The sequence below is a fragment of the Acanthaster planci genome, linkage group LG03 (assembly GCF_054643075.1).
Source record: "Acanthaster planci isolate LZ-2023a linkage group LG03, COTS_SCS, whole genome shotgun sequence".
NCBI lineage: Eukaryota > Metazoa > Echinodermata > Asteroidea > Valvatida > Acanthasteridae > Acanthaster > Acanthaster planci.
In genome coordinates this window covers 20,056,148-20,080,155 of record NC_141779.1, presented here as the reverse complement: position 1 = coordinate 20,080,155, position 24,008 = coordinate 20,056,148, and the positions used below count along the sequence as shown (strand labels likewise).

Below are 24,008 nucleotides of genomic sequence, written 5' to 3'. Positions count from 1 at the left end.
GCTTGTAGACGTACGCGATCTGATCTTTTCTTTCATCTCGTTAAACTTTTTAAGCTCAGATAAAATAAGGACAAATTCTTCCTGGGATATGTCACCGTCTTCAATCGCGTGAGATAAGTATTCCTCGATGGTGTTTAATTTAGCGTCTGCCAAAATTCGAATTTGGTCGTGTTTTTTAGTTTTGTGGGTGAGTCTACGGGAGGCGTACTTTAGAATCGCGTAAGCGCCAAACGCACCGATAGCGATGCCTTCCATCACAAGTCCAACGGGCCCGGTAACGACGCCCAAAATGGCGGGAATGCCTACGGCTGCCGATGTGACTCCATTCGCTTCTACGCCGTGCACCACGTATCCGAGCGCGGTTAAAAGTCGTTTGATCTTTTTGTAACTATTTTCCCTCGCGTTGCGTTCTCTTTGGATTTGGGATTTAATTTCTTCGATCTCTCTGAGTCTGTAAATTTTGGTTTCCGCTTGTTCAGTCGAGTTTAAAGTCAAATCCGAGTGTTTACTTAAATCTGGGTATATGTTAGTCGTCATCTTATTACTTTTATAATTAAGCGTTTTAAAAAATGTCAAACTCGATTAAAATTTTGCCGATGTTATTCAAGAGTTCGCCTTTATCGTTTTTAACAGAAAAAGTCAATTCACTGATGTTTCTGTGTATTAATTTTTAGGCGTTTTACAGTGATTACAGGTGCTAGGCTCGGTAGCTATCACGTCTAGCAAGTCTAAAGACTGCCCGTTATAAAAGTTGTCAAATGTATTTAATTGTTTGCAATGAATAAATGCGAGTTTCAAGGGGTTTAAATCGTAATTGCCTTCGTAAATGACCTTGGGTAAAAGTTTTATTTTGGGTAAGTTTAATAGCTTGGACACTTCTTTGTTTAGTCGCAACTTGAGATTGGGGTTCGTAATGGCCAAAGTGACCCGTTTAGATTCCGAGTGAACCTTTAAAGAAACGCCCGGTATCGAGTTTAACAAAAAGTGAAACCAGTCCATGCTATAATAACCGGGGGGTACCACGATGCTTCCTCTTTGGCCCTGGGGTAATGGTTCAGATGAGCTTCGCGAATGAAGTCTGTCGTATATAGGTCCATTTAGCTCCGTCAAAAACAGTTTTTTAGTTAATTCTCTTCTGGGTCTCCTGGGGGAGTTGGTGGTGGTGGTAGGTCGAGTTGGTGGATTCCCTTCGTAGATTTCATCTAAAGCTTGTCTTTGCCCCTCGAGCAGTAAAGCTGATTTGATTTTTTTATCGTCGATATCAAAAGCTAAACGAACTCGCGTTTCTGATGGTTGTCTTTGGTTTAACTGATCTTCTAAAGCTGCGATTTCTTGGTTAAGCTGCTTAATTTCATCAGCGATGATTCTGATTTCTTCCGCTAACTCGCCTCTTTTATTTGCTTGGATCAATCTGGATTTAGCTGTTTGTACTAATTCTGGATTGGGAAATGAGTCCGTTCTTTCCACTGAGGGTATACGGGGCGGTCGTTCGCCAAGTACCCCCGCTGGCCTACCGTCCAAGTTTGTATCCCACTCAATTTCAGTGGCGTTTGTTACGTTAAAATATCCAGCTTCAAACTGAATATTCTTTACTCGGACGACTTTGTCGCCTTTGGTGTTGTTGATTTCGTTTTTCAATCTAAACGTCTGCTCGCTCTCTGTCAAGTAAAACGTGTGAGTCTCCATTTTATTATATACGTTTTATACGTCTTGTTTGGCTAGGTTAAACTTCTCCATAGCGTTTTTCCAGTGCTTATCCGAGACTTGAAAAAGGTCTTTCACTTTAAATTCGGTTTCCCCAGTGACGTCTTGATAACATACCGCGATTAAAGCCTTCAACGGTTTACCTCGAGAGATCTTACCGTTTAAAACTTGGTTTAACTTGTATTCTATTACACCCGCTTCGCCGTTTTTAAAAGAAACGTTATACTTCTGCAACGTTTTTCTCGATTTTGGTGGTGGCGGTTTCTTCCAAACGTGATGATTAAAGTACCGATCTCCCATGTCTGCTGGGGTGTAAGAAGTGAGCGAAGCAAACCCAAAAATTAGGCCGCAATGTTTACAAGCCTTTCTTTCATTTATTTCAACTATTTGGTGGTCGCAAGCGGGCATCGGTTGACTTTGTTTTTGTGATCCCGCTATGTGTACTTCCTTTAGATTCAGCAAGTGGCAAAGTTCCGCGTCAGCCATCTTTTATATAAGGGTTTATTTGTTTAAGGTAAAAAAAAATTTAACCCCGGTTATTCCGAGGAATAACCGGGGTTAAATTGATTTTTCAAATTTAATCGTCTTTTAATTCAAATCCGCTAAACGCTTGCAACGCCGACTTACTCCAAATTAGACCGTCGTTTCTAATTTTCAACATTGCCGCTGTCACTGTATACCTGACGCTGGCTCCGCAAGACAGTGAACCGTGGGTACCATAGTATACGTCTTTTGCACAAATAAATGATTGCGCGTCGCATCTCTTATTGATAAATTTATCGATATTTGACGAGTCGATAGATCTTTTTTGGTGATCAAATAGCGAAGCAAAGGGATCTATTTTAACGTACATTTGGTTTTTAGCCGTATAAGGCGGTTTAACTACATATTCGATCTTGATCAATTCATCGATATCGTGACTGGCTTTGTAGGCGTTTACGGTGTTAGACGGGAGATTAGACCCTTGAGACTCGATAAATTTATAAACAGCCAAATTTATGTGATCGAGTACGCTTGCCGTAGGTGATTGTATCTGGTAACAAATTTGACGGTCCTGGGTGTTTTCGGGCGTTTTATCTCGAGTGCCATATTTGTAGTCATCATAATCAACAGGCGTTTGTTTTGGTCGTTGTGATGGTAAAAAATGGGCGAAGTGTAGATCCCTTCTTTAACCACGGGATTTAAAATGATTAATTTACTCAGGTCAAAGGGGCCATAGGGGTCGCAGTTGCCGGCATTTAGGCGCTCGTGGTCGTCTGAAACGATAAATACTTGAGTTGACATGGTTCTGATTTTCCGGCTTTGACTAAAATTTTTCTCATTTTTATTCGGGTGGGATTTCTACTTTAATTAAATGTTCGACGTCAGCGTCGTATTTAATAATTAATCCAATTTTGTATAAGTCCGCGTCGAGTTTAGTCGACGAATCGGGCAGTGGCTCGTTCTGTCGCGCGTGCCTCAGCTTTTTATGCTTGCCGTCTATGAGCACCACGTGATCCATTCCTTCCAACTCGACACAATTTACGCAGCAGGTGCAGTAGGTACAACCAAAACATTCGATACAATGGGCGCACTCGTAACAGTCCTCACAACTGTCCAAGGCATTTGAATTTCTGCAGTCGTATGAATTAAAACAAGCCACGCAATTTATACATCTACCGCAATCGTCGCTGGTGGAGCAGTCCTTACATCTGACGCAGTCTTGACATTGGTGACAATTGTGGCATTCTTTACAATCGATACATTTGCGTAAACTTTTGGAATTTAAACAACGAAAGCAATCGTACGAATCTATCAAGTCGATCGAATTTCTCGTGTCTTTGCAAAAATAACAATTCACGTTTGTAGTTTGATCTACCATTTATTTTTATTATTGCTTGTTTATTTATTCCGTTTTTTTTTATAACGGGCAAGTCGAGAAGTTATTGCTAGTGTGATCGGTGCTAGTCAAAAGTGCAAAGTCAGTGAAGCAAAAATAACGATTTTCATTTTAAATAAATAATGTATTTAAAAATGTTGATAAAGGGTTTTAAAAGAGAAGATTACATTAAAGCTCAAAATGCTTTAGATCCAGATCCTTTTAATGATTTTCACGCGATTAAATCTAAAGAACTAAGAGATTCTTTAATTTACGAAAGGGTTTACAATTTAAAAATAAAAAACAAAGATCGCGCAATACACGCGATCTTTGCAAAATTAAACATGAAAACTCTAAAAATAGTAATTAAAGACGGAACTATTATAGAACCAACATTACCGCTTAAATAAAAAGCAAAAGTTACCTATAAATGGCGGTTCAATACACCGTAAGTTATTCTACTAAATCACCAAAATCATTCCCAGCAAGTAGATCGGATGTAGGCCAAAGGTCACCCAACACACCAGCAAAGGGGAGCCGCGTAAAATAGATTTATCCCCTAGAATGTCTATATTTTTTTAAAATGTCCTTTTTGTCGATGTGGTACTCAGGGGTTTTTTGGGGCAAAACCCGGGATTTCGAGTCATTTATGGTTTTTCCCATTTTTTCTCGTCAAAACTATTTCCGCGATTTTTTTAGTCGATGTAGTACCCAGGAGTTTTGGGCAAAAACGGGGCAAAAAGGGGTGTGTGGTCCAGAACTCTCCAATCCCTACTACTACAGTGACTAGCCTTACGTGTCCTATGACAGTATCTGGGGTGTCCTCCCCGTGCTCGATGAGGACAAGAGAGCATGGTGGACCGCTCTGTTCCTCGGCAGTTAGTTGATGCAGCCTATCTGGTTTGGAACAGGGCCAGGTGATTTTCAAGAGTTGTGCACACGAGTCGATTAATTCTGGGCGATCGTGAAGGGAGCAAATTGAAAATGCCTTGGTTTGCTGTTCTGCCATCACAGCCATGGAGGATTCTCAGGTCTCCGTGTTGTTTTGTGAGCTAGATATTTGTTAGTATGGTGTTTCAAATAAGACTGTGACCAGACTAGATGACCAATTCATCCCAAAGTAGAAGCGATAGAAAATTTCGAGTTACTATCTCGCCGCGGCCGGTTAGCTAAAAGTAAAACTAGTTCAACTCCTGCATATTAAGGCTCAGTCTGGATACCAGACCCAATGATTCCGACTACTCTTCTTAACATGGGTCCTGTATCACCCAACGTCTACGTGACCAACACTCTCCCAGATCTCTGGGAATATTCAAACCATTCCGAACTTAATTGGTAGCCAAATGAAAGGGGAGAGTAAACACACCATTCGGATGGTATCGTTGATATTCGGGCTTTTCCGGCCTCGTCTGTACCACGAATTTTGTGAATTGTCCGTGGTATACCGGTCGGAGCACACCATCAACTACAAAGTAGAATTAAGGTCGAAATATTGGAAAAAGTTTTTCTTGTATTGATCGCATTTTAGTTTTAAATTTAATTTGTTTTAAGCGATTATCATTTTTAAAAAGCTTGCATTTTAGAAGTTTAGTATATATTTTTCAAAAACCGAACAAAATCTTAAGGATCTCATTTCTCTTTTAGAATCTGAATCCAATGAATTTTTATATACACAACGTAATATCTAGGTTTGAATGAATATTTAAAGCTCGAAATTCTTTAAAAATAGAGCAAAAACTTTACAATGTAAACATTTTTTGACATTTAGACATTTTTTACAACCTAACGGCTTATGTATTTACGGAAATCTCACTTTATCCGAATTAAGAAAGCATCGGAAGTGAGAAATTATCTGATCCAAGAAAGCATCCGAAGAGAGAAAGCATCCAAAGCCGCGCATAAAAAGTATTCCATCTTTTAGACGATATTCTGCGAAAGCCTCATAGTACTTCAAGGATATTTACTGACAAGTGCAGCATAATTTTCCAAGATTGTTTTAACGTAGTTTTCACAAGTTGCTTTTATTTGTAGTTGCTTATTAATTGGGATTCATGTTAATTTGGATGCTTTCTCATTATATTCAGGATCGCATGCATGAGATTTTGTGTAAAATGCGTGATCTGAACAGCTGCTTTACGCTGAAAAGTGTTCCCATTTCCAAAATACGTTCAGTCTTTCGCTAGAAAAAAATTTGTTTCGATCTAAAAAAGTTGGGCTTTAAAAATTCGTTCCAATTTTGAAAAATGTTCGCTCTGTAAAAAAATTACGTTCTTTGATAATTCCTTGGAATCTAGAAAATACGCTACGTCAATGAAAATTCATCCACTCTGTAAAACTTCATTCGAATCTTGAAAAAAATGTATGCCCAAATATTACCGATACCATCTGAACGGTCTTTTTCTTCTCCCGTTACTCATTTGGCTACCAATTTTATTCATTTTAATCTTTGCAACGAATGTTACAAGTTTGAGGACCATCAAAGAAAAAGTGTTCACTTTAAACTGAATTTAATATGGACAGGATAAGTTCGGAATAGTTAGACTATTCCCGGAAATCTGCTGGAGTATTGGTCACGTGGACATTGGCTGATACAGGACCTTTGATTAGAAGAGTAGTCGGAATCATTGGGTCTGGTATCCAGACTGAGTCTTAATATGCAGCAAATTGAGCTAGTTTTAGCTAACTCGCCGCGGCGAGATAATAACTCGCCGCGGCGAGATAGTATCTCTAAGAAAAGAAGAGAAGGGTTTATTTTTGTTTGTTTTGATAGGATTTTTGAAGGCTCGAAACAAAGAATTCGAAGTTTCAACAGAATTATTTTAAACTTTGTTTTATTTCATTTCATTCTTTTCTAATTTGCCGGTGATATTTTTAGGGTTGCGCCGAAGAATTAGGGTCAGTCGGGAAACCGGAACTGGTAGTGCGATTGGATTATACTTTCTCATTTTGAAAAGTTGGCATCGCTGCAGACGCGTAGCAAATTCTGTCATTGTTACTGACACACTAGCATTTATACAGGTAGCTAAGCTTATGTTCCTAACGCCATGTACAAATAATGACCCTAACAGGATGAGATCTATTTAGTAGTACTACAGTTGTTTACTCTTTTTTTTTATAGGTATTGGGGGAGGGTTGGGGTTTGAGACCCCTAATCTGCACCGGACTCCACTAGAGAGAGGCCAGATTGCCACTGTTTCTTTCGCTACTTCCCTTTCAACACCTTTCCCAGCTTTTTATCTTTAAGAGCCCCATCACCAAACAATTACCCTGTAATCCTTTATCAAACACTTAACTACCTACCCATGACCAAGGTGATTGGCTTGCTTTGCTAAGACAGTTGACCTGCCAATAATAATAAAAACAACCCAACAGTGGCATATTGTTGTACATCTTATGCCCTTAGCATACCAAAGGTTGTATCTTGACTTTGAGTTTTCCTGTGAATACCTTACTGATTTGACAGAATAACTTATTTCTAAAGGGATGTTTGAACGGTTTATCGTTCAACTGGGTTGATGAAGAAATTCCTTACAAGCACAATATATTGCCATTCTAAAATCTGTTTTCTCTTGAAAATGCATTTCCCTTAATGGTACCAAATTTTTGAAAGTTCGGAGCAGAAACAAGCAGGCAAACATTGATACTAAGAAAAACCCCATGAGCAAAGTGCTTTAATTACCCTTGCCAGCACTAATAAAACATAAATAAACATAATAACTGAAACATAATAATGTTAACCTTGAAAGTTCATGCACTGTGTATGTGCATTTTGTGTCACCAGTGTATGACTACTTTGTTGATATTCTGTGCTGTTAGCAAAATAACTTACTTAACAGTAAGCCGCGCTCACTGTGAAACTGGGCTCTGATAAGAATTTGTGGCATTTGGCTGTATGTTTAAGAGTATATCTTGTCTCTCTTCTGCCAAATGTTGTATTTTTTTCCAAATATAATATTAAATGATTTTGGGATTTTTGCCTGTTCTCGGAACGCAATGTGAGGTCCAGTCCCCTAGCTCTCGTGAATAAAAGTCCACGACTTCTCATCCCTGCAGGGTCCCATTCAGGTCCTATGCTTCTCTCCCAATGGTCATTACTTAGCCTCTGGCGGCGCTGATGGCAGGGTCTTGATGTGGGAGCTGCGGCACGGACACCTGGTGGCTGAACTCACTGACCACTCGGACACTGTGTACGCTTTGGCCTTCTGCAGGGATGGCAGTGTCCTAGCATCAGGTATCAGCATACATCTGTCATAGGCTCGCCAGTCCAGGGTCACTGTTTCACTCAATTTATTGGAGGAATGTAATGCCAAGTTGAATTTTCTCTGCAACACTGAAAAGATGGTGGCTATTTTGGAGTCTGTAATCAAGCTGGATGTAACCTTAAAATCAAACACAGCATGTGTCTGTCTGAGTTTTTAAATTGTAACGAGCATGTGATTACATTTGAATAACCCGTTGGTGGGTCATAACATCTATATTTAGATAAGCACGTTTTTGATTGAAACTTGCAATGGAGTAAGCATTTTCTGCTGTGCACTGTTTAACTCTAATTTGGTAAGTATTTGGTAATTTTCAGTTATTTTCTATGATGAAGGTGGTATGGATAACTGTGTCAAGCTGTGGGATGTGAAGAAGGTCTTCTCGGAAGTTGAAGCGGAGGACATGACTACAACACCCAACATTGTACAGTAAGTTAAAAAAAATTACGAAATTTCTTCAACCGCTGTCCAAATGGCTCCTCGAATCCTGCATCATCAAAAATAGCTGTTCATGATTTTGTGGTAGTTATTGATCACATAATGTATGATAATCGGTAGGGAAGCTATTAGTGTATGATCAATAGTTTGACGGTCATTTTTAGATCTGCATGTAAGCTCTTGAGAAACAGAGTTTCTCCAGCTCTCTTGTAGCAGCTTAGACTAAGCTCAGGGTTGAAGTTTTCGTTTCAAGTTTTTGGCTTATCTGTCTTTTGCTGCTGTAGCTTAAGTTTCTTCATCCAATCTCCAGCATATTCATGTCTGACAAGACGTCCAGAAGCACTAGGAATTTCTAAACTGACACCTGAATCCTTCCAGAGATAACCTGACATTGCTGAGAGGAATGTTTGTCTGTGCACACACAGGTGTCTACTTGGAATGATCTCCTCAGTTTGGAACATGAGGAACACTCTGTGTATTGGTACAAAACAAGGATTACTGCAGTCCACATTTTCCAGGAATTTTCTTGGTTTTGATGCTTTTAAAGAATGGCAATGCGATCAAGACTAAAATGTTTACAACTTTTTTACATTAGTTGTTGGAGATGTTCCAATTTCCATAACTGAAGAAAAGCTCTCTGATCTCGTTACAGATCTTCAAAGAGCAAGCTTTTGTTGGGCTCTTATCCCACCAAAGACACTCCTGTACACTTTCTCCATTTTACCCGACGGAACTTGCTACTGGCTGCAGGGTCTTATGCAAATGCGTCCAGCTGAAGAGAATTGTTTGGACGTGACCAGCTCTGTGTCACTTGTCAGCCTCTCAACCAGGAATTGGACAATTTCCTCTTTGAAAGCTGTTCAAAGCTTCAGCAACCTTCTTGTATGAGGGAGATGCACTTACTTGGAATGGTGCTCTTGGTGCTCTGTAGTGTCGGTGGGAGTTTTCAAGGATTCGGGAGGATTTTTAACAGAGAGAGCTATCCGACATTGTTGACTTTCCAGTGAATAGCACCTACCCAGCTTACGTTAACTAAAATGCTTTGTGTCATTTGAACCCCCAAGCCATTGAAGTTTCACGTGAAAATGGGAACTGTTTGAATTATTGCTGATCTGTGACACAACTTACATGTAAAGCGTTCTTATAAAAATATGAAAAGGCACCATGTCAGTAAATAGTTGACACATTCAGTTGTTCTCTTGAGGGAAAAACGAAGAGCTAGACATGTTACAGGTATGAAATTAAAGTTGAAATTACAATGTGTATGATGCTTGTTGTTCCATATGGCTTCTGACCAGAGCCCCTGATTAAAGATGTTGACAAATGGGAAGGGCCACCGTAATGTAAGGCTAAATACCTCAGTTGGTAGAGCACTGGTACGGTATTCTGGAAGTCGCATGTTCAAATCCTGCTCCAGTCAGTTTCTTTGTTCATCTTTGTAATGTACGATTTCAACGTTTTTACATGTTAAAAGATGTTTCCCATTCCATCACCGAAATTGCAAGAGAAACACTCTGATTTATCAATTCCTGGGAGAAAACAGGTAGCCTGTTTTCTTCAACAAAATTCACAATTTCCATACATTTAACCTCCTTCTTTTTTTTTTTTTGATCACAACTTGTTTGCCAAGAATGCAAGGGCTCGGGTTGTCATCATGTGTTGATTTATGAAGTGGTTAATGGCTGTGCTGTACACTGGCAGCGTGTGGACAGTTTTGACCAACATGCATGTGACCTGAACGATATGCATGTCGTCACCCCGTAACTTCGGTGACTTGCGGTCGTTTAACTACATGGTGAAGCGTTGTTCATGAGATGAATCGGCAGGAATATCCTGGTTAGAGGAAGTGACACAGACTTGAATGTATTTTCTTGCCGGCCTCAACACAAAACTAGATTTATTTAGATATAATTTATCTCGAAGCACACGTGAACTCACCAAGAAAGCGAGTCATTGAAATGATACACAAAATAGCCCATTTTGAAAAAGTACTACGAATGGAAATCTTGTGCACCACCTTTAAGGGCAAAATGAGGGCTAAGACCAATCTTTTTATTTCTAATTGACAGATGTGTGATTAAAGTTGAAACTATCGGGTGCATGATTCTGATTGATGAGTTGTAGCTGCATAACCAGTCACAGCAGATGGAACCTGAGCGTCTACTATTGAGAATATTAATGTCACCTGGTCACGTTCATACGTGGGGTGGTGATACCCTACGGTGATTGGGTACGCCTAAGTTTTAAGTTAGGGATTGATCTCTCCGGCGATTAAGATACTCCAAATAAAGATCAAGAATTGGCACAAAGAATGATTCTCACTGTATATTAGAGTTGATTTATTTCTATTTGAAATCACGTTGAGAAATTTAGGATTGCCCCAATATTAAGAAATAGAAAATTTACACAATTGTGGACGCTAATAAATGGAGTTGTCAATGATATGGATTGATTGACCAGTAATGGAAAAAAGTCTTATGCCGTGGTAATTGCAAGAATAAAAAGTTAAGTCATAAGATATGGCAGAGCTGGTGGGCAAAGGGATAAAAGGATTATTAAAGGATAGACTAAAGGATAAAAGAGCACTGTGCAACCTGCTCTGTCTACAGAGTTCAGGTTCTGCCACAACAAACTGCCAGAGAGAGGCAGATTGTCAGGTACGGCACGGCGAAGTACGTCGTGTACTAGCGTACAACAATACGATCATGTCTGGTAGGAATTAATGGACTATACAACCCGTTGTTGCAGACTAATATTGACGAGGATACGATTAATTTATGATTATGACCATGAACAACCACTGGGGCGACTCTACACAGAAAATACAACAATTAAAATATAATGTCGGGACTATGTTGAACGAGTAGGAACACTCGAGGTTTGTGAGAAAGTGCGTGGTGTGGAAACCTGAGGGAACGCTAGACTTGACAAAGTCTGACCACCACATTAAAGATTCTTAGAATGCATGGCATTACATCCCCCAAGTAAATAATATAAATTTTTACATATATTTGCTAAAATGGTAGAGGTCCACATTAATCATTTTAATTTGAAGATATTGGTTGCTGTAGCAACAGCGGAAATGACAGTCAACCTGGTTGATGCTAAGTAAATACATGTGTAGAACTTTACGAAATATGGCGTGACAGTCCTTACAAACAACTATGAATGTAGGATGGGATACAATACGACTTTCATAATGCTCAGAAAGGTTGTTAAGGTTTACCGGATTCGTTCACGCTCAATACAAGAGTGCACTGAGTGCTCATTCCATATGTGAATAAAGGGGAAATATATGTCAGTCCTTTCTGCAAGGCTTTGAGTGAACTAAAACCCAAACCTATACGCTTGAAACACTGTTATTATCTTCCCCGGCAATGAAGGCTTTAATATATTTACATTTCCTAAGTGCAGTCGTTTCTTTGCTTTGAATTTGTAAACCTGTCCGACGGTCATCGATATGTTTTAATTGAAAGAAACTGAACTGAACCAAAGTGATGGAATCTGCCAATCTCATGTTTGACTGATTGATGGTCTCCTAGTACCAGGTCAAAATAACTCCATACATCAAAAGGAATAACTAGATGAAAACAGTAAAGTTGTAGTTCTGACAGATTTCTTCGGCTTATCATTTAACTGCAGTAAAATATTTTACCATCGTTACTTGGCTGAGTGTTTGTTGTCTCATGTCATCCTTGGAGACGCACGGGCCCTCAAGGTAGACCCACTCCCAGTTTTTTCTTGGATGATTCCCATACCACGTGGCTGCTTTGTCAAGGTTCGACAGCAAATTTGCACCCTCTGTTTCAAGTGTCAATACTGGGTACACCTGGTACGAGAGGCGTTCGTAGAAACCCAATGATGATTGGACGCAGATCAAAAAGATCTGCTCACATCCCAACGTCTCGTGAGCATATTCCTCAGCCAACAGTAGCATCTTGCGCCCAAGCCCCAAACCTTGCTTGGATGGACTTATGCACACGGCCTCCAGGTAAGCACCTCGGGGTGTTTTGGGATGGGTCACAGTGACTAGCCTTACGTGTCCGATGACAGTATCTGGGGTGTCCTCCCCGTGCTCGATGAGGACAAGAGAGCATGGTGGACCGCTCTGTTCCTCGGCAGTTAGTTGATGCAACCTCTCTGGTTTGGAACATGGCCACGTGATTCTCAAGAGCTCTGCACAGGTGTCGATCAGATCTTGGCGATCGTGAAGGGAGCAAATTGAAACTGCCGAGGTTTGCTGTTCTGCCATGGAGGATTCTCAGGTCCCCGAGTTGTCTTTTCATGATGCTGCCAATAAATGCAATGTAGCCTGTACCGTATGTACAGACGCAACTGCAAGTAGTTCGTGACAGTGCATTAAATCAAGCTGACCTTATCATCTGATTATTGTTGGGTACGGGTATCAAAAGCCTGCGTAAACCAGCCATTGCGGAGGGCACACATGCGTTACAAACTAAATGACGCGACGCGATTGTGGCGTGGTGCATGACGGGTAGCCTGCGGGTCGGATCGTCAGTAGCAAGTATCGACCTTTGATGGCTTGAATTGACAGAATAAACTCACTGTGAACCAGAATTTTAGTTCGTGAATCTGGCTTTAAAAAACCTGTGCAATCTAATGACCGTCAGTGTTTTATATTCCTGTGATAACCTCGGTTGCAAGAATATCATGACTTTTTTTACACGAAGAGAGGAAATAAACTTAGTTCCACTGCTCGAAAAAGGCTACTGCATATCTGATTACACAAGATTTTGACTGACAAAGTCCATCAGACGTCTCGTGAGTTATTTCCAGCAAAAAGCTCACTGGCATTCAAGCGTGCGACCCTGAACAATTAGGAAGGAAACATATGTTGGTGGAACGGTCTTGTCACTGACTTAGCCCACGACCACTTCGCCCATCTACCGATTTGCCACTTCGCCCACGTGCCATTTCGTCCACTGACGCGCCACTTCGCCCATGTCGCTTGCCCCCATTACTCAACCCAGCACCAAGCAGGCCTGCGATTAACTGACAAACTCTGCATCCTTTAACAGGTTTATTGCGTGTAATGTTTTAGATATAATAATCAAAATATCAAGATTAAGGCACAATCATTTGTCACAGCCGGCAAAGACCGTGATGGAAAATAAAAGCCTAATTTATGACGTCATGGTAACGTCATGGCCTTATTTTATATTGATTTTTGAATATTTTATTTTTCCCCACGTTTTGTACACGTTTTTCTAATTAACACAAGATCACTAGACCTTTACTTCGGCTCAAGATTACTATCAGAACGAAAGAGAAATCGGGTACTTTCCAGTCTGTTACATTTATTTGATTTGAAATATGCCTAAGAGGCCGAATGTCAAGTAATATTTCATAAATATTTTTCAATTTAAGCGCAAATCACGTGACATGAAGTTGAAGGAGCAGTGTTTCTGCAAACGAGTTTATAGCCCATTGACTTTGTACACGTTTTCGAGCCAAAATTTTGGTAACTTCGCAATGTTTGAACGATGACAAAATGATAGCCAACAAAGACCCCGAGGCAAGATTTATATAAAATGGGTGACGGCATGATGACGTCATCACCTGATTTTATACTGATTTTTCAATATTTTATTTTCTGCATAGGTGTTGTAATGCAGGCGCACATTGTCAAACCGTATTAGGTTTACCTTTGACCTTGGGTGCGTGATTTATTCATCTGTAGGCGTTGCCTATCGAGGCACCAGTTCTCGGACCGCGCGTCCAAAGTGTATACTTACCTAGGCCACTGTGAGTGCATCATACTGTCTGTATATGTATAATGTATACACGTGTGTGGGTTTAGACACGCGGCATTAACCACAACTCCTGAGATGTGATACATGCTCGACATTTTGTTTTCTCATTGTTGGGTATTGCAGCAGAAAGCCTCGACGATGTAAGCCTGCATTAACATTGTTAAGTGACTGATTTGAAGCTGCAGTTCTGCTGATGGTGATAGCCTATAATCTTGGAAGAGAAACTGCAACATGTGTATTGATTTTTGAATACCTCATTTTTCCCCGTAGATTTTGTACACATTTTTCAACAGGCACACTTCGGGACGCTGGGCAATCTAACTGATTTCATGTTTGTGCACAATCATACTCCACCACGTAAAGAGGGTCCCAGAACACGTGCGTCATCATGACATCATAAGTAGTCACGTGACATGAGGTTAAAGCCACAGTTTTTCTCCATAGGGATAGTACACGTTCTCGTACTACACACTATTATTGAGAATAATTAAGGAGTAGTTCTCAAATACGACCGAGAGTTACTACCAGAACAAAAGAGAAATCATACTAAATTTTCCCTTCCGTTTCATTCCAACTATAACCAAGAGTAAGAATATCAAATAAAATTTCATAATTTTTCTTCAGTTTAGCCGCAAATCACGTGACATGAACTTAAAGGAACAGTATTTCTGCATAGGTTTTTAGCCCATTGATTTTGTACGTTTTCAGGGCATCATTTTGGTCATTTAGCGATCTTCAATTGTCATCAGTTTCAGCCAACAAAAACTCTGATACAAAAAAACCCACCAATTTTATGACGTCATGATGACGTCACCATCTTTTTAAATTGATTTTTGAATATTTTATATTCCCAATAGGTTTTAAACATGTTTTGTGTTTGACAGTCAGACTTCGGCAATTTTCTTCATCTGATTGACTGTGCCAACTTTAATTTGTTACATTTCCTAATGTCCGAAAGGGGTTCAAATGTTTGTTAAAATGAGGTCACAAAAACATCTTTAAGTACTTTAAGTACTTTAAGTAAGAAGTGAGAAATCCAAATGTGGTAGTATCTAAAATGAAGGAATGCCCTTTGCTTAAGAAAAAAAGAAAACGTGAAAAAGCCCTTTGCTCTGTCCTTAAGACAGACAAACCTCTAGTTTCTTCTTTCGTCTTCCTCTTCTTCTTCTTCTGACCCAAATCCCCTTTGTTTTGTACACATTTCTTCCACCACCGACTTTAGTCCCCAGCAACTTTGTATCTTCATCAAACTTACATCAAGGAAGGACCCTTGACTAAAGATGTGCAAAATAAATGACGTCATGATGACGTCATCAAGTGATTTATCATTAATTTTTTAATTTGTATTTCAGCCCATTGACTTTGTACACGTTTTCATGACACTATTTTAGTGATTTGGCGATCTTCAATTGTAACCAAAGTTACAGCCAACCAAGACCCGATACAAAAATACTTCAAAATTTATGACGTCGTGAAGACGTAATCAACTACGTTTTTATTGATTTTTGAATGTGTAATTTTCCCCACAGGTTTTGTACAAGTTTTCTTCCACACATTATTATCGAGCTTAATGAGTGAGTAGTCCTCAACTTCGACCGAGAATTACTACCAGACTAAAATCTCCCTTTCTTTCGATTACAAATATACCTTAGAGTGGCAATATCAAGTAATATTGCAGAAAATGTTGTCAGTTTAAACACAAATCACTAGATATAGTTTTAAAGGAGCATTTCTGCATGTGTATTTAGCCCATTGATTTTGTACGTGTTTTAAGGGCATCATTTTGGTCATTTAGCGATCTTCAATTGTCATCAAAATTACAGCCAACAAAAAAATCTGATACAAAACACCAATTTTATGACGTCATGATGACGTCACCTTCTTTTTAAATTGATTTTTGAATATTTTATTGTTACCAGGGTGTGCCGGGTGTGACTTGGCTAGTTCCACCAGTTGTTGCTCTTGCAGCTGGTACAGCCCTGCCTTCACCTCCTTTTCAAACTCTATGAGTGACTTGGCGGCCGTCATTCTGCTAAACTGACTCCCGGTGTAACCGCGATGGTCAAACTACTCCCTCAGCTACGTATCAGCATGCTCAGGCCCTCGCCGTTCCCATCAGTCTGCCCTGTCCTGGCAAGGTCGCCAAATGTTACCAGGGTGTGTCGGGGTACTGGGGTCAAAGGGGGTACCCAGGGTTCCAGTTCGCTGTGGCAGAATAAAATAATGATGATCAACGGAGGGATTCTGGACTGGCAACTAAAACAATGCACTAATTTAATAAAGTACACTGAACTAGTGCACATATCAATAACATGACATACATGTACTGGAAACATACATCTCCGTAAGCCTGGCCTAGCCTTAAGTTTTTCATAGCCAACATGTAGTACGCATCCATAGTTATTTCTAATCCTCAGGAGGCAAGCAGTTGCATAAATCCACAAAACAATTACCAATCAGGTAAGTACTAGTCGGCACATTGTAAAATCACAAGTCCGCCTGATTAAATATTCACAGTAGTTTAAGCAGAACAGTGAAGTTGCTGGCCAGTGTCCTACTGAACAATAAACAGTTGACCAAAATCCTAATACATACTAATGAACTAGGGAGTAGCCCTTCCAGAGGACTGGGGTAAAACATAAACATTCCCCACAGGGGGTTTCCTGTGAAGGCTGGTGTGTAGTGCACTGATCACATAGCGATTACTCAAGTTGCACACAGTCCTACTCACACAGCACAATATCAATAAATCTCCACCGAGTTGTGTGGTGTGGCTTAGTCAATGATCAATATGCCAACTACACTTACACTCAACCACATTCCTGGCCAGTCCTAATGACTGTACCAGCTGGTTTACCTCTGTTCCATCCTTGGGAAACCACCAGGCAAGGAGCCCAAGGTGTGGTCAAACTACTATCCAACATGTACAATGCACATCCTATGGGAAAATATCCAAGTTTGCTGAACGGTGTGCAAGAAAATTCACATTAGCAGTCCAATCGATCCATACTTGTCAATAAAACAACAGAATTCTATATACATGTGTGCTTGAACTGCCTCTAAATAAATACACAGATAAGGATATAGAGAACTACAAAATAAGTACGTAAACTTAAGCCAAGTCCAGGGTAGATTGGAAATACCAAACTAAATTAACAATGACACAAGTAACAAGGAATTAACAAAATGCAATTAACTCTAGTTCTCCAACAAATCTGTGTAACCATAAGTGGGCTATGCTCAACAGTACAAAGAAATCTTCTGAGAGTGCCATAACTAATACCGATAAACTTGGTCAAGCTTAGGCATTAGATCCTATACATGTGTGTAAGGACAGTACTTGGAGCCACTTCATCGTATATATACATTGTGCTCTGATGACATGCCCAAATTACAACAGCAAAATCCTTGCTTTTTGAGCCAAATATCCTTACTCAAATTCACAAGTATCAGAAATATCAATCTGTAACTTTCAACGAATACAAGTAAGTTACTTTCTGAATCAGAAAAGTAAGCTGTGCCAGTGAAATAAGATCATAATGCAACATACAGACTCACAGGCATCACTGTGTGTACATTTACATACACATAGCTTTTGATGATAAGATCTGAAACTTACACAACTTTAAATCCTTCCAATCCTCCAATATCTCAGAGGATAACAATCAAACAAGTAGCCATCCTCAATCTATAACACTTATAGAACAAGTTGACAATAACAAATGTTTTCAACATACCTGTGGCAGAATAAAATAATGATGATCAACGGAGGGATTCTGGACTGGCAGCTAAAACAATGCACTAATTTAATAAAGTACACTGAATGAGTTGTCACGTGCACAGCGCCCTCAATTGACCTGGCCACAGCAATGGAAAGTTTTGTTTGGTGGGGGGCCTTAAAATTTCTCTCTGTCAACACTATTTTCCCAGTAGGTTTTTAACATGTTTTGTGTTCGACAGCCAGTCTTCGGCAATTTTCTTGATCTGATTGACTGTGTATGAGTTGTGCACTCTTTAAGTCCCCCAGCTAGAGAGGGTCCAAGAACAACATCGTCATAATGACGTCATACGGTGGCAGCTGACATAACATTAAAGGAGCAAACGTGAAAGCCTTATATCTCTTGAAGGACATGTCCGATTTGTTTGAAACCTTGCAGGTATCTGGAAAGGGAAGTGTAATAAACAAAAAAATGACCTTATGTGATGATGATGTCATCAGAAGACCAGTAAAATGATATTAAAGGTGCACTCTTCAAAGCACTATATCTCTTAAATGCATATTCTATTGGGTCAAACCTTGCAGATCTCTTAAAAAGGAAGGGTTTTAGACAAACATTGACCGGATGTGGTAAGGATTTCATCATGTGACTAGTCACGTGATATTAAAGGTACCTTCTTTATAGCCTTTTATCTCGTGAACTACATGTCTGATTGGGCTGAAATTTGGTAGATAGCTAGAATGGGTAGTGTTATAGACAAGGTGACATGGTATGAAGGATGCAAACTTTAATTCGTTGTGTTTCCTAATGTCCGAAAGGGTTCGAATATTTGTTATAAAGAGGCCACAACATCTTTAGAAACTTTGGGAACTCTTAAATAGATGTTTGAGTAAGAAGTGAGAAATCCAAATGTGGTGATGTCTCAAATCAAGGAATGCCCTTTTCTTAAGTAAAAAAGAAAATGCGAAAAAGTCCTCTGCTCTGTCGTCAAGAAAGACAAAACTTCTGGTTTGTTTTTATTTTTACTGCAGTTAAGTATTTTGTCATTGTAACGCTGAAAAAATGAAAATGTCTCATGTCAACCTTGCACGGAGGTGCACGGGCCTTCATGGCAGACCAAGTCCCATTTTGTGGCCATGACAGTTAGATCAAAGTACTACAAAAAATTGCATTCGGTCCAAAAACACTGATGAGTATTTCGATGGTGTCAGACGTACATTTTGGACATTTCATTAGGGTGTCTAAGTCGACATAACAGATTTTCCTTTTGGTAAAGAGCATCAGCTAGTTGGTATTACGATGTTGTAACCGCACAATGGAGAGCAAATATATAAGACAGTAAATAAATAGAAACATGTTGTAAACAATTAAGGACAGTCTTAAACACCAAATTGTAGGGGAATTGCTTTTTGTGTGTATATAAATATACATGTATGTGCTATGTGGCGCTCACATGTCCTGCTAAGGTGTAAAATTAATTGTGTGTACATGTATTTGGGCAGGCTGACAGGAGCCACTGGATCATTGCACGGAGTGACTTGTGAAGTGTTCGTTGTAAAACATCGTTATACTATTTTTTGCGGGTTGGGAGAGAGAAGAGGATATTGGTGGTGGAGGTGGATGAAATAAAGGAACGAAAGACGGCGGAAGGCCTAAAAGTTGCTGAGTAACTAACCCCATTTATTTCCCTCACCGGAGCCTTGGTTGAAATCAGCGAAAAGGGCCTATATATAGCTTATTGCTGCAAAATGGCAAATAATACAAGACACTGAGTAAAACGACAGAGCTGTACACAGTTAGTATAGTGCAATACTTAATAACATAGTTTATGAAGCCAATATATTGGATGTTTTAGATACTTTGTATTCATAAATTAATTCTCGTTAAGCATTTCCGAGAATTTAATACTCTTCCCTGATCTAGATCATTACATTACTCGCAAGTCTCACGGGACCAGTTTTCCTGACTGAATTTTACATCATTGGAAATCAAACATTAATATACATTTGGCATACCTTCTGAGGTGTTACAAAGGCATATTTGGACGGGTTCAGGCAGCCATTCTCCTTGCATTGTTTTGAGACATTTGTCATTAAATTGTTATTGGATTAAATATTGTACAGTTGCACTAGTGCTCGCAAGTCTCATGGGGCTGGGCTTCCAACTGAATGTTACATCAGTGCAAATGCAACTTTTTCATGTTTACAAGTACATCCGAATGATTGACATGGATTTGAGCTTAGGCCTAACCACTTGTTTTGGATTAGGCCTATAGGCACGCGCCTTGTAGTCACTTTGACTCTGTATACCCAGCTAAGTGTTGGGTCTGGGCACCCTAGTGGTGCTCAGTGGTGTTCAAAGTGTTGGGCGTGTGGCCCTTTAAGAATTGATGTGACCGCTTTGCCAATCCATCTGTATCTCGCACAGTGATGAATGATGATTATGAGAATGAATAAAAGTCCTTGTGGTTGTGGCATAAATTCAAACTGGTGTGTAAAATCCTGTGTTTGTTTCTTGAGTCTGAGTATAAGAACATTTATACATAATTTATACATAATGGCTGAAATTAATTAGTAGTGTAGCAATTTCCTGGACATGAAAAATAAACTTCTTAACCGCCAATTTAACATTTTTTATCAATATATACAAAACTTGTGTCATTTGTGGATAACCAAGTATTGCATATATCATGTACAATGAAAATAATCAGGGACCCAAGACAGAGTCCTGTGGAATACTTCCAATAGGCCAGCCCTCTGTAGATTTCACAGAATCATATTAAACCTACAGGCTTCTGTCACATGACTATATTTTAACAAGTTTAAGGCCACTCTTAGAATACCGTAGGCCTAATGTTCCAATTTTCAAATCAGAGTGTTGTTATCGACTGCATGAAACGCTTTCGATAAATCCAGAAAGATGAAAAAATAATGGTTGCCATTTTACATTATTATCATTATATTACGACACATTTGTTGACTAAATAATAAGATGTTGCTAAGTAGAGTACGTTTAAAGCTAAACTATGATACTGACGAGATGACAATTATAAATAATCTCGAATGGATTACTTTTCAAAGAGATAAAGTTGATGAAGCTGATTGGTCTGAAATTTCCAATCTCATGTTTGCAACCTTTTTCACGTATCAGTTTAAACTGAGCCTTTCATAATCCATGAGGAAAAACTCCAGCTTTAAAAGAATTATTGAAATTTTCAGCCAGTGGTTCCCCAGTGAGTACTAAACTGGTTTGATAACAAAGGAGCATAGTTCATCAAATCCAGGTGCTTTTCTTGAGGGAATTTTGTTCATACTGTCGATGAATTCTTCGTAGGTAATAGGAACCAAAAGAGCAAATTGGAACGCCTTTCCCTTATGTGTCATCCCGCATCAGAACAACACACCTTTGGACCTGAAGAACTCTGATGTTGATAAAAATGGATGTACTTCTAAATATTAAAATGAACAGTGAGCAATGAACGAATGCCAATTTTTGGCTTGACCCACAGTTCCGTGTGGTCAGGGCACATGTTTTATATTTGAATTGATTGTGTGTCAAAGGGCATAACTACCTAGTTTTGAGAAAACTTAATTTTGACAATATCGTTGATAAAAACCTATAATTTCTGTTATTTTGATACGAAATTTACGTGTATTTCCAAAATTCTCTTAGGGTTATGATGTATTTTAATTCAAACGATATTGTTTTAAGATAATTTTTCCATTTTTCTTGATCAGCTCATAGGAAAGTCTGTTTCCTATGTCAACAAAATACTCGATAGGCCTAAAGGCATCAGCAATTATTGCTATCCGCCACTTTGTTCCTTCGGGTTTGCCTAACTACCGTGCAGGGCACTTTTGAAGAATCCTTAGTGTTATTACCAATAATATAATGAGAATATCCTCAATAGTGTAATGTGTAAGGCTCAATGTGTGTTCACGCTCATTGAGGAATGAATTTTTAGGTTTCCAGTTAAACGTTATATTTTATTGAATATCTCGCATGAATAGTTTAATTTTGGCAGTTACACTTTTTCACCTTTTCACAAAGTTTTCTTAGAATTTATTCTGTAAAGTATCCATTGGTTTTTAAAGAAACCTCGTGTGCAATTTTTTTCCTTCTGACTTATATTTATTACAACAATATTTGAATGCGCACACAAGAAAATGGCTTTCATAAAGTGCTGAAGTTATACAATCCAAAAAAGTCTCATTTAGATGGTGAATAAGTGTTTCAATATTGTTGGGGTTTACTGATGAGACGTAGACGTACATGTAGGTGGAAGTGGACCCAGCGAAGGATGTTGGAATAAATAGTAGATGGCAGGCAAGTTGGATCACAAGAATGCATTGCATTACATCCCTTAAAGTTAATAATGGAAGTTTTAACATATTTTTTTTTTAAATGGAAATCCATACTAATTTTCTTTTGTAGATATTTGTAGATATAGTAGTTGTTGTAACAGTGGACATGCCAGTCACTAGGACTGGTGCTAAATACAGATCTTAGAAATGGATTCTTTGAATTATCTTTTGGCTGCAGTGATACATTTTTTCATTGGCACCTTGCCGATAACTCGTTGTATCATATCATCCCTGGAGGCGCACAGGCCTTCACGGTAGACCCACTCCCAGTTTTTTCTTGGATGATTTCCGTACCACGTGACTGTACGGCTAAATTGGGACAATAAATTTGCACCTTCCGTTTCAAATGAGAGCACTGGATACTCCTGGTACGAGAGGCGTCTATAGAAACCCGCTGTTGATGGGTTGCAGTACAAGAAAATTTGTTCACATTCCAACCTCTCAGATGCAAAATCCTCAGCCAGCAGCGTCATCTTGCGCCCAAGCCCCAAACCTTGCTTGGATGGACTTATGCACACGGCCTCCATGTAGGCACCTCGAGGCGTTTTGGGACGGGTCACAGTGACTAGCCTTACGTGTCCGATGACAGTATCCGGGGTGTCCTCCCCGTGCTCGATGAGGACAAGAGAGCATGGTGGGCCGCTCTGTTCTTCGGCAGTTAGTTGATGCAACCTGTCTGGTTTGGAACAAGGCCACATAATTTTCAAGAGGTCTGCACACGAGTTGATCAGATCTTGGCGATCGTGTAGGGAGCAAAGTGATACTGCCATGGTTTGTTGTTCTGCCAGTCATGAAAGGATTCTCATGTCCTTGTGTTCTCGATAAGCGATGGAGAGGTTTAGTTTCGGTGCCAATTAATAAAATGTAACACTACCGAATATCTGCAACTGTAACTTTTAAGTGTCAACCACACAGTGCCTGGATGCTCTATTCTACAGTACCGAAAGCCTGCGTAGACTAAAAGGGCGTTTACGAAACGAGTGGCTCAGGCTTAATCTTCGCTGGCTCCAGCCATTTGAGGAGACTCGGACCATGCCGACTGGAACCAGTACATGAAGCCAAAGATTAAGCCGAAGCCATCCGTTTCGTAAACGCACTTTATGGCCATTGGCTGAACGCAATAGAAGCGAGCTGTGCATATTATACGAGTAACCTGCATGTGTATATACAATTATTTACAGGGCCAAGTTCATCAGCATTTCAAGGCCTTTACATACGTATCACGTACTGGCCGGACATTTTGGGTTGCCGGTGAGGTGACAAATGCAGGTCCATCGGAGAAAGGCGTGTACATACATATTATACATCGTTGAGCAAAAGTAGCCGCATACAACCCAACTCACTTCTGGGTCCTATGGTTTGAGTGATTTATCGTCTGCTCAGTTTGAGGTGTTGCTTGTATTAGGGCTTGGGCTACTCTGTTGGTAGACCTGACGGCGTGATGATTTCCAATAATTTTCGTTGGCGTGCGCTATGAAGAATATTTGCCAATTTAAAATTTGCATGCTTTTAACTTTCAATTTAAATATAAAAATGAAAATTATTTCAGATTAGCAAATGTGTTACAACTTTCCTCATTTTGAGGTTCAGCAGATTTGAAACTAGTTTAACAGCAAATAGGATAGACTGAGAACGCATTTCGGTTTCTTGGTTTTTCGATTAGCCCAACTTTTTGTGTCTCATGAAGCTGTGTATATGAGTGACCTTTGATGCGTAGGCCTATGCAGATTATTTCTGTCTATCTGGTGAACACAAAGTCCATATTTTTCAGAGAGAGGTTCATAGGTCAAGGCCTTGTATGTATTACGTGGTGGGTCCAGTCCACTAATTCAAGCCCCATTGAAAACAGTGTAAAATCAGCACCGTTCAGGGCCCAATAGCATGCACGCCAA

General features: G+C 39.5%; 3 protein-coding genes across 3 annotated transcripts; 1 reads left to right on the top strand and 2 right to left on the bottom strand.

The window, feature by feature from the left end:
• The first annotated feature begins 7,595 nt into the window (after positions 1 to 7,595).
• On the top strand, positions 7,596 to 10,571 carry LOC147799716 (transcription initiation factor TFIID subunit 5-like). Its single transcript, XM_087134775.1, has 3 exons — positions 7,596 to 7,793; positions 8,157 to 8,250; positions 8,912 to 10,571. Exons 1-3 carry the CDS (start codon positions 7,691 to 7,693, stop codon positions 9,033 to 9,035), a joined length of 321 nt encoding a protein of 106 aa, XP_086990901.1. The 5' UTR covers positions 7,596 to 7,690; the 3' UTR covers positions 9,036 to 10,571.
• On the bottom strand, positions 10,572 to 17,828 carry LOC110990930 (N-alpha-acetyltransferase 80-like). Its single transcript, XM_087134774.1, has 2 exons — positions 15,950 to 17,828; positions 10,572 to 12,594 (listed from the first exon to the last, which is right to left on the bottom strand). Exon 2 carries the CDS (start codon positions 12,509 to 12,511, stop codon positions 11,888 to 11,890), a length of 624 nt encoding a protein of 207 aa, XP_086990900.1. The 5' UTR covers positions 12,512 to 12,594; positions 15,950 to 17,828; the 3' UTR covers positions 10,572 to 11,887.
• Positions 17,829 to 19,411: 1,583 nt separating this feature from the next.
• On the bottom strand, positions 19,412 to 22,898 carry LOC147799715 (uncharacterized). The gene has a single exon (XM_087135053.1). It carries the CDS (start codon positions 22,884 to 22,886, stop codon positions 22,278 to 22,280), a length of 609 nt encoding a protein of 202 aa, XP_086991179.1. The 5' UTR covers positions 22,887 to 22,898; the 3' UTR covers positions 19,412 to 22,277.
• Between the last annotated feature and the right edge of the window lie 1,110 nt (positions 22,899 to 24,008).

Coding starts and splice junctions, on each gene's coding strand:
- LOC147799716 (XM_087134775.1), top strand. CDS start 7,691: ATGTGGGAGCTGCGGCACGGACACCTGGTGGCTGAACTCACTGACCAC. Junction 7,794..8,156: donor TGGCAGTGTCCTAGCATCAG/GTATCAGCATAC, acceptor TCTATGATGAAG/GTGGTATGGATAACTGTGTC. Junction 8,251..8,911: donor ACAACACCCAACATTGTACA/GTAAGTTAAAAA, acceptor ATCTCGTTACAG/ATCTTCAAAGAGCAAGCTTT.
- LOC147799715 (XM_087135053.1), bottom strand. CDS start 22,886: ATGGCAGTATCACTTTGCTCCCTACACGATCGCCAAGATCTGATCAAC.
- LOC110990930 (XM_087134774.1), bottom strand. CDS start 12,511: ATGGCAGAACAGCAAACCTCGGCAGTTTCAATTTGCTCCCTTCACGAT.